At 42.5% G+C, this 10,843-nt stretch overlaps 1 protein-coding gene across 6 annotated transcripts in view; it reads left to right on the forward strand.

Annotated features, from left to right (window-relative positions):
- The window catches only part of Inpp1 (inositol polyphosphate-1-phosphatase), a 28,166-nt gene extending 18,268 nt beyond the window's left edge, over nucleotides 1-9,898 (forward strand). For 5 of the 6 annotated variants that reach the window (XM_013142601.3, XM_063259443.1, XM_063259444.1 and 2 more), the window contains exons 2-6: nucleotides 155-435; nucleotides 2,582-2,642; nucleotides 5,366-5,566; nucleotides 7,391-7,565; nucleotides 9,068-9,898. In XM_013142601.3, the coding sequence (XP_012998055.2) occupies nucleotides 232-435; nucleotides 2,582-2,642; nucleotides 5,366-5,566; nucleotides 7,391-7,565; nucleotides 9,068-9,638 (1,212 nt within the window). In that variant the 5' untranslated portion in view covers nucleotides 155-231 and the 3' untranslated portion in view covers nucleotides 9,639-9,898. Of the gene's footprint in view, nucleotides 1-154; nucleotides 436-2,581; nucleotides 2,643-5,349; nucleotides 5,567-7,390; nucleotides 7,566-9,067 lie in introns of those variants that run through there. The other variant, XM_013142603.3, reaches the window with a different exon arrangement.
- Nucleotides 9,899-10,843: the final 945 nt, after the last annotated feature.

A 10,843-nucleotide genomic window follows, 5' to 3' on the forward strand; every position in this document is an offset into this window, starting at 1 on the left:
TTTTTCTTGACATTTGCTCCTTTCCGTTGCGCGTCCCAGAGGGAGGGTGGGACTGGAGGTCCCCAGCTGCTGGCCGGCTGGCTGCTGGGTGGGGGTGCTGGTGCTCAGGGCCCCGACATCCCCCTCTGAAGTGCTTTCTCTTTCGCATCCCTAGGCTGCCTCTCTGCCCGCAGGGTGGGTGCTGCTTCCCCAGCTGCCGCCGCTGCAAAGCCTGCAAAGCGAGGCTCAGAGATGTCCCAGATCCTCCGGGAGCTGCTCCGCGTCTCCGAGAAAGCGGCCCACATCGCCCGGGCGTGCAGGCAGCAGGAAGCCCTGTTCCAGCTGCTCATCGAGGAGAAGAAAGAGGGCGAAAAGAACAAGAAGTTCGCGGTTGATTTCAAGACGCTGGCGGATGTGCTGGTGCAGGAAGTTATAAAACATAATATGGGGAACAAGGTAAGAGAGGGCCCGGCGCGCTGGTGGGCGGAGGGGATTTGCCTCTGGGGGTTTTTACCCTCGCGGAACAGCAGAACTTTGACTCCCTGTAGACTGGGATTCAAACCCACACCTTGGGGTGTCACACCCTTTTCGTGATTGCAAAATGAATAAAACATTCATTGCAGAAAATTTTTACAGCAAAGAAAATGTGACTCACAGTTCTAACACCTGGAGATAAACATTCCATATAGAACCTTTCACTTCTTGGGATTCATTAAAAATCACTCATTTATTACTGAGTTCCATCTTAGTAAACAATACGTATCTCCAAGATATAAGCATAATTAAGAATCCTCTTAATTCCACCACAGTTGTGTTCTGCTAACTTGTGTTAGAATATTTTCTGTGTCTGTGTGTATATGACCCGCATAATTTATTTCAGCAGAAACGAGAGGACATTGTTTCATAATTTTTAAATTTTTAAACTTGATTTAGGTTTTATTTTTTGGACTTAATCAATTATCTAATAGTTGCCTTGGTCGTAGGCTTGTACGTAGATAAAGCCCGTTTATGCCACTTGAAAAACATTGTCATAACTAACAGTGACAGTGATTGTAAGTACTTTGAGCTAATCAGAGCAGTGTTCATAAATAGTATTAATACTAGTTATATATTAGCAGACACATACTCATTGTTCAAAGAGCTTAAAATATATTGGTGTATTTAATTTTTATAACAATTTTATGAGATAACCTTTCTTTTAATATAATGGATTTTTTTTTTTAAAGGCACATAGAATTTAGGTAACTTGCCTAACATTACACAGTAAATGTGGCCAAGCAAGTTTTTGAACACAGACAAGCCGGCTTCAGACTCTTGAGTTATTTGCAATACTAGACAGCCTTTCATATTATAACCCAAAAGTGTTTCCATGTATAGGAAGTTAGACCTTATGAAGGAAACACTATAAAATAGTGGAAATATATACAACAAAATATATTCTGTGAAACTGTAATTTGGAGAATCACTTATGTAAATGTTAGCCCTGGGTAGAAGTGAATAGACAACCCCATGAAGAGAGTTTCTTTTGTTGCTGATGGAGATGGTTGTGTGCAATGCATGACTGAGCAACTGGATTAGATACGTATTGGCATTTATTCATATAGGCTAATATTTGCCTCGAAACAATATAACAAGTTCAGGCAATTGGTCCTTCATGAAGTAAATGCCAGAACTTGTATACTGTCATTCCATTTCGACTACATAAGATACTTTTTATTTCATAACCCAGTAGCCTCGGAAACAGATTCTGTAAGCAGGTTAGGAGACAAACCATTAGTTCTTGATGAGTAAGTTGGTTGCCAGTCCTTGCAGGCTTGTGCTGTCTTGCAAAAGAGAAAAAAATATATGAGTAGTTGCAGGCATTATTAAAGCTTCTGACAGAGTCACAGTTTTGAAGCATGTCCTTGCTTTTGTTCTCTGAAAACATGCATATCATAATTCAACAAATTTTTGAGAAAAACCGTTTTTACTACTGAGCATCAGAAGCAATATGTGTCAGAAATTGATCATACAGAGATTAGAAGAGGGTCTTATCTGGCTTCATTTATTCCCTTGATATTGTAGTGCAAAGTATTGGTCAGTACAATAGTGCTTTTTTTTTCAGTATGACCTTGCTAGCCTGAAAGCTATTGGCAAGTCTGATGGTCACAGAAACCCACTTGAAAATATAGATAAAATCTAATACTATCTTCTCATTTCTTATCTCCAGTCTTACTAATAATTTGGGGCACTTGATCTAGAATAGTACCTTATGTGAGCCATCTGAGTGCTATTTAAGAGCAATGGTTAAAATATTTCCTTTGCAAACATTCTAGTTCTGTGATCCTTATTTATGGCGGAAGGATAAGACATAAGAAAACCAGACCTTTACCGTGATTTAGAATTTCTGAGGGGCACAGGAGCAGAAAAACATTAGAAAACTAAGCACTGAACCAAGCTGGCTTCATGTTTCATATGTGAATTGGTTTCTAGAATTAGAAATTCCTGAATTTCAGAATTGTGCAATTTAACTTGAAATATAACATGGCAATCTGTTCAGAATTAAAAATGTGTGTGGGTTTTTGTTGTTATTTTGGGATTTGTCACATTCTGAATCATTCAGTTTCCAGGCTTGGAAAAAAACATTTTTGGAGAAGAATCCAATGAATTTACAAATGATTTGGGTAAGTATGAGAATCCTAATACATTTTTGTAACTTAATTTTCTTGCAGTATTCTGATCTTCAATTTATACCATGAAATAAATCGATGTTGTCTCAGTGGGAGACAACATATTATAGTGTGAACATTAAACTTCATCAGAATATCATGCCGTTTAAGTTAGAGATAATGCAGATTACTCTTAGAAAGCCTATGCACCATTTTAAAGTGGAAATGTTCCTAATGTCCTAATGTTCCTAATGTCCCAGGTGGAGGGCAATACTCTGGACAATTTCAGGTCTTTGGTTTAAGCCCATCTGTGGGGGTCCTTAGCTTATAGCTAAGGATGCAGAAGAGGCCTTGGCCCTGAAGTACTGGGCTGTCTTGAGCTGGTCACCTTACCATCTTTCTGGGTCTCAGAACTTCTGTAAAGGTGCTTAAACAGCTGAAAGGTTCCTTTCAGTACCAAGTGTTTTGTTTGCCTGGCACCGTTTTATTTGAGATGGGTACTGCTTGTTGCCCAGGCTGGGCTCAGATTCCTAGACTTATGTGATCTTCCCACCCCAACCTCCTGAATAGTTGGGACTCTAGGAGTGTGCTGCTGTGCAGGACTGGTAGAAGCTTTTAGTCTTTGTTAGTTTCCTGTGGGTGGAGTCTCATTTAGCGGATCCCCATGTTTCCTGGTATTCTAGGGGAAAATACCACAATCTCTGTCTGATTCTTTTCAGAGAATTTTTTAGCCTGTTTGGGTTTTTGTTTAATGGTAGAATACTAAAATAGCATTAAACGGTTGGTCATGGGATCGATGTTAAATGTTAAATATCTAGAAGCACACAAAAAGTAAAGGTGAATTTCTGGATTAACTATGAAACTTTGTGGTCTCTCACGGGCTGTGTGTTAAGATGCACTTAGTTCTATGATAGTAAAAGAAATCTTATTTAAACTTCTGAAGGTTAAAAATGATGTAATTAATTCTGTAATTAACTCACAAGAAGTCCTCATTTGGAATCCTACGTTGCCTACTTCATAAAGTTATTTTAATGCTTCATTTATTCAGAATTATGGGGACAAACAGGCGTTCCATATCCACTTTCCTGTCGAAAGGGCAAAGGAACATGCAGAGGGGATGGGGAAAGACGGGTGGCTGGTGTGAGTGAACGCAGAGAACTGGACTCCTCCAAGTCTGACAGAAAAACCCTGGCCAGTTTTAAGCAAAGGAGTAATTCGACATGATCTACTCATTCGAATGATCCCACAACTTTGAGCCCAAAATAGTGCTCAGTGTCTGCCAGTTATTGGAATTTCTATTCCCCAACTAACGGTGTAATTTGGATGTAACTTAAGTAAACTCAGGGGTCGGTTTTTCCTGCTGACTTGGTGTTATCATTGTGGACCAGGTGTAGCTCAGTGGTCGAGGGCTGCCTGGCATATGCAAGGCTCCGCCCTGGCACAGAAAAAACAGAAAATAAAAAGCCAAAGTCGTCGCTGTAACAGAGTCATACCGTGTTTCCCAGACCTTACTGATCCTGTCGCTTCAGGATCTTGTTAAAGTTCAGTGGTTCTGGGGTGAACTGGAGACTCCCTGGGGATGCAGGCAGATACAGGAGTAGGAGGATGCATCCCTGGAAAGCCCCACCGTGCCGTGTTTTCTTCCTTCTGGAGTTTCTTGGTGTTCTCCATTGCCATCAGTTCTTGTTGCAATTAACTTGCCTATCTTTAGTAAGCTCTGTGCTCACTTCAGTGGGAAACCAGATTAACAAGGGTCTCAGAGGCATGTGTTGGGGGTGGGAAAGGGCTTGTAAATCTGGTTTCATTTGGAGAAGCAACTTTTCTTGCAGCCTGCTCCTCAGTGAGCTGTCCCTGCCTGTGTCATTTGGAATGACAACCTTGGTATGTTTAAGGACTAATAAACTTCATCTTATATTATTGAACAGAAACCATTTTCAGCTAAAAGTAGGATCACAGGAGGAGGTGGAAGCCCCTCAGCATGCTTATTAAACCTGCATTATTTTCAGTAACATTTGTGTGCGAACAAAGTAACCTATGCATAATAAAAGTCAAAAGGAAAGAAGATGTGAGACATTATTTATCAATGATGCCGAGCTGTTACTCACTTATTTATGTCACCCCTTAAATTTTTGGTACTGGGGATCGAACTCATGACTGCATGCTTGCAAGGCAGGCACTTATGCCACTGAGCTAAATCCCCAGTCCCCAAGCACCCCTTAAATAGGATACAAAATTATGTTCATGTGGAGATTTGTCTTGAGGGAAACCTTTTGGTTCCTGAAATATCATCCCACTTGAGGTAGGGCCTGAGGCCACTGGGCACCTGGGACTTGGTGAAGTTCCCCAGATGATTCTGCCAGTCAGCCAGGTCCAGGAACCACTGATGTGGATTCATTGGCATGTCTGTCTTTTGTCATGTCTGTCTGTTTACCTATGTTTTTGCAGTACTGGGGATTAAACCTAGGGCCTTCACACTGAGCTATTTCACCAGCCTTTCCTATTTTTTATTTCATGACTAGGATCTCATAAGTCACTAAGCTGCTCAGGCTGGGCTAGAACTGTGATCCACCTGCCCTCAGCCTCTCAGAGTGCTGGGATCACAGGCATGCACCGCTGTGCCTGGCTGCCCTCACTTAGGCTAAGAGCAGCCTTCTCTGTCTTTCCCCCATCCTTAGGTTGTTCTTTTGCTCCACTGAAACTCCTGAAATGCAATGGCTTTTAGTTTGTCTTTATTCTAGGGGAAAAGATTACCATAAAAGTGTGCTCAACAGAGGAAGAAACCACAGAGCTTCTTAGCAAAGTCCTTGGCAGTAACAAGTCAGCGTCTGAAGCACTGGCCAAGGTTGTTCATCAGGATGTCGCCTTCGGGGACCCAGCTCTGGATTCCATAGACATCAGCATCCCCCAGGACATTCTGGGAATCTGGGTGGACCCCATTGGTAAGTGCAGGAGACTACATTGTTTTTGCTTTTGTTCATTTGTTCTTGCTTATGATCTTTTTTATACTTTTCTTGATTGTTTTTTGGCTTGGAAAAATAAAAATTATTGAGAGTATAGTGTTCACTTGAAGTTTTTAAAGTTTCAAAATGCTAAGAGTTGAGATATTTCATGATGTGTTATGGCTGTGTGTGTAGACACACACATATTACAGCTTTTTACACATCTATAACACAGGCACACACATAAAGATGAGCTAACTCGTCTTTAAGACTTCAGGGGCCAGATGGGTAAGTGAGGACAGACACAAAATGATACAGTTATGAGACACATACTGCTAGAAAAGTCCTGAGCTCCAATAGACTCTTGACATCAGGACATACAGACCAGATCTTCAGACTTTTAAGACCAACCAAAATGCAGGTGTTTAAGTCAGATCTCCCAGTTTTTAACCAATGCCAACTTATCCAATTAAATGAGTCAGCAGTGAATAACACAGCAGAATCAGCTGGAACACAGCCTTGGCTCACGAGCAGTCAGTTTGTGAGCCTGTGTAAGATGATTATTTTTTGTCCTTATTGTGGTAGAATCATCATCTATAGTTCTTTGTTTAAAAAGCACGGTCCATGTTCTCTGTGATGCTATTAATGCAAGGTCTTAGGTAATAATATTAAAAACTGCCCTGTGGCTTTCCCTTCTCTGACAGATTGCACCCAAAACACCCAACACCACTCATGACGCCGCAGGACCCTCACCCTGCACCTGCCCTCTCACAAACACATCAACACAGCGATGTGGAAATAGGTTTCATTAGCCGAGCATGGTGTGCAAAACGGTAGTCGTAGCCACTTGAGAGGCTGAGGCAGGAAAAGCAGGGGTTCAAGACCAGCCTGGGAAACAGAATGAGAACTTTTCTCAGAAACAAAGGGAAAAAATGGAAAGAGGGAAGGAAAGAAGGAGAAAATGAGTTATCATCAGAGAATTATGTACCATTCACCAGTGGATTATATATGGCAATGAACACTGTCTTCCAAAATCTTTCCTCACTTGAGGTACATTGGCATCAGTGAGGGTTTCAGAGGCAGAGGGATCCCCCGTCTCTTAGCAACAGGACAATCCATCAGTTACCTTGAGTTGTTAGCTTTTAGAGGCTTTTGCCATGTGACAAATACTTGAGTGTTTTTTATTATGCTGGAGGCCACAGGAACCACGGACATGGGCTTTCCCTTTAGTTCTCACACAGCAGGAAAAGGAAACAAGGTGCTCAGGGGAGAAAGAGGCCAAAGAGCGGTTCCGTACAGTGACAGTGAATGTGACAGCAGAGAAGTAGAGATAAATTACATAGGACAAAGTGAAGAGATGTGTGATGGTTAAATACAAAATGTGCTTTAAAAGGCTTGTGTGTTCAGAGGCGGGTTTCTGGGAGTGCGTGGATTGTGGGGGATTTGTCCACTCATGAGTTTAGTAGCCAACGGTGATGTGGGTCCGTGTCAGAAGAGGCTGGTCCCGGGGGTGTGATGTGCAGGGTGGAACTTCCTGCCCTTCCCTACTCCTCCCTCCTCTCTCCGCTTCCTGACCGCCATGAGGTAAGCAGCTCTCCTCCCCCCAAGCCCTTCCCTCAGGCCATTCCAGCCTCTGAGCCTGCTGGCTGCACAGGGACTGAAGCTTCTGAAACCACGGACCCAAAATAAACCTTGACTCCTTTAATTTTCAGGTAGCACATACTGTCTCCTAACCGGGAGGAATAAGACTAAAATAGCATATCTTCACCATTCTCTTCTAAATAATCTTTACCTGGACCTCAACGCCTTGGCTTCATTTTTCAGATTCAACCTATCAGTACATCAAAGGTTCTGCTGACGTTAAAGCCAACCAAGGGATTTTCCCCTGTGGCCTTCAGTGTGTCACCATTTTAATTGGCGTCTATGACCTACAGACAGGGGTGCCTCTGATGGGAGTCATCAACCAACCTTTCGTGTCACAAGATCTAAACACACTCAGGTAAAGATGGACACTTTTGATCTGTTACTGTTTTCAGAACTTCACAACCTCGGCCTTGCCATTCCAATGCCTGGATACATTGTGGGGGGGGGCACTGAAAGTCTACAGGTTTGAATTAAAGTTCTTTGACTTTTCAATCCTGGATTTTGGCGTAACCTTATTTGGAGCCATGTGCATGCTGGTAGGAATTTTAAGAGGTTGCATCTTCAGGTCATCTTGTCACAGATGCAATAGTAGCAATCCTGTTCTATGTTTCTGGAATCCACTCAAAACAGGATTAATAGAATGAGGCAAACTCTGTCTTCAGATGCTCTTGGAATGAGATAAATGTCATTACTGTGTACATGAGCTTTGGTAAAATTGTACAAACTAAAACAAAGCGTAGAAAATGTCCCATGCAAAGATTGATAGGTCTGGCCAGGACACCCTAACCAGGACAGCTGTCCTGGAGCACACTGTTAGTACAGGACCACCAGCCTTCTGCCTCCCCCTCCTTCTCCTCCCAAAACAGCATCACCAAGTCCAAGTGCAAAAAAGCAGCTTCGGTTTTTTTTTATTATTGAAATAGGTCAAATTTTTCCATTTATATAGAACTACATATGTTTATCACATGTTAATAACCTCGGATAAGAGTAGTTTGCTCCTTGACAGATGTAAGTTTATACTTCTGGAGCTGTGATATTTTTCCTTTACCCAATTTTTTTTTTTTCCGAACCAAGTATGTGCTTCTGTCATCTGTAAAAGGCCAGTGAGAAATTAAAAAGTGTGGGGAAGTGTGCAGACACATTCTTGGGCTGGTACTGGAGGTGGAGGACAAAGTAGTTAGTGCCATGGATTTTGGAGTGAGACCCTTTGGGTGGGAATGCAAATTCTACAATGTGTGAGCTGTGTGGGCCCCAGCAAGTTATTTACTTTTTCTAAGCCTCTGTTTCCTCATCTGCAGATATAGTAAAATTACCCAACATAGAAGGCAAGTCAAGCACTGATAAATGGAAAGTGTTACTATCACTGTTGCTAAAATTAACATGACAAGACTTTTTCAGTGCCACAAGCCAAAATGGAATGAGTGCATACACGAACAAAAGGGACTAAGCAGTGGCAGACACTAACATGCCGTAAAGACTGTGAGAGGTTTACAGATTGATGTATCTGTTCATCTTTTCTCCTACTGAACTTTAAGTGCCAAAAGTGGTAATAAAAGTTTGCGGTTTCTGGAGACCGGAAATCCCAGAAATATTTGAGTGTTGTCCTAGATTGATGAGGTAATGCAGTAAAATAGAAAGCATTCCTCACTCTATAACAACACAGGCAGCTGCGTGCATATGAGTAACTTTTAGAAATGAATTAGCTACTCGAGATCTATTTCCAGGCTTTGGAATGTTGAAACTCATTATGTTATGTGGAATCGTGTCTTTTTTCATACTGTTAAATGTGAAAGCAATATGAATAATGAACAGCAAATGTGATAATCACCTCCATCAACTGAAACTTTTCTTCTCCAGGTGGAAGGGAGAGTGCTACTGGGGTCTTTCTTACATGGGGACCAACATCCATTCACTCCAGCCTGTCGTTTCTAAAAGTGGCAGCAGCACCAGCAGCAGCACAAACCGGACTGAAAATGCCAGCCGGGAGGCAGACTCCCCCCACCCTTTCTCCGCTGTCATTAGTACCAGTGAAAAGGAGACCATCAAAGCCGCACTGTCGCGGGTGTGTGGGGACAGCATCTTCCGAGCGGCGGGGGCTGGTTATAAGAGCCTCTGTGTTGTCCAAGGCCTTGTGGACTTTTACATCTTTTCGGAAGACACCACTTTCAAGTGGGACTCCTGCGCCGCGCACGCCATCCTGAGGGCCATGGGTGGAGGCATGGTAGACTTGAAAGCATGCTTAGAGAGAAATGCAGGTGCTGGGCCAAGTTTGCCCGAGCTGCTGTACCACGTGGAAAACGAGGGAGCCACTGGGGTTGATCGCTGGGCCAACAAGGGAGGACTGATCGCCTACAGGTCCAGGACACGGCTGGGGACCTTCCTGAGCCACCTCCTCCAGCATCTTGCCTCTTCAGGGTCGCAGACGTAGATGAGCTCTGATCTCAACGAACTCATAAACCAAACTGTTTCTCATTATCTCTATCTTTTGAAGATAGTTGTGTCCTATTGATGGTTCACATGTACCTTCTCTTTTGAGGAGCATTGTTCCATGATGTGTTCATTATATTAATCTCAGTAACTTAATGACATTCATGCAGCTATTAAGTTGGTGTATGATATTCTTACAGCAAATATTGTACTGGTATTACTGCTTGAAGCACTTCAATAAAATATTGCAGAGGAGAACAATCCTGTGCAGTTAGCAGAGCTCCTGCAAGCATCTGAGGAATGCCACTGAAATATCGGGGGAAATACAGGAGGGGTTTGCTTGGGTTTTGTTTCCTGTCTTGACAGGAAAATCTGCCTGCGGCAGAACACTTAGAACTTTGAATTTGCATAATGTAGCCAAGGTCTTTTCATACTATTCCTAAAAAGTTTCACCTAAGAAGGAAAGCCAGGAGTACTGGAGTTCCTCCCACCTTTGCAGAGAGTGGGGGAGGGAGTTAGAGCTAGGGATGTACTTGTAGGGGAGAGAGAGGCCCAGAGAGTCCAGTTTCTGTAGAACACAATGGAAAGGGGTAAAGAGGTTTTCATAATTTTAGTGGATTTATGCTGTTGCTGAAAACCAGAGATAAGCTCTGGAGATCTGCAACCCCCGTGTGTACCAGTATCCCATACTGGTGGCTCTTGGCAGTCCTTTGCAGTATGGGGGTGCAGAGGGAGGACTCAGCCTTTAGCTCTGAATAATTTATGCCCTATGCTCTTTGGGGACAAAGGGTGTTTTTTTCCTACTACCATGACAAATGAATGAAAATAACCTTCCATTTTTTTTCTAATATCCTTAAGATTAAGAATAATATTGACAAACTACACATTTATGTAGTTTGCCAGCATGCTGGCTTGGAATACACACAGTGGCTGTGTTATATTAAAATGCATTGCCTCACTTTTTGTGGTGAGACCATTCTCAAGCTACTCTGTTAGCAACTTTCAAGTATACAGTATATAATAATGAACTATAGTGACTACATTGTACAATAGATCTCCTTCCACCTAACTGAAATTTTGTGCCTTGGAGTGGCATCTTCCCAATCCTCCTTTGCCCACCCGAGGTAACCCCACTCTGCCCTTGCTTCTATGAGTTGCACTTGTGTTTATATTGAAGTGAGAATGTTGCGTGTTTAAGTCTGGTTT

Source organism: Cavia porcellus, unplaced genomic scaffold (assembly GCF_034190915.1).
Source record: "Cavia porcellus strain 051 isolate PalLab524CR breed Dunkin Hartley unplaced genomic scaffold, mCavPor4.1 scaffold_12, whole genome shotgun sequence".
NCBI classification, from domain to species: domain Eukaryota; kingdom Metazoa; phylum Chordata; class Mammalia; order Rodentia; family Caviidae; genus Cavia; species Cavia porcellus.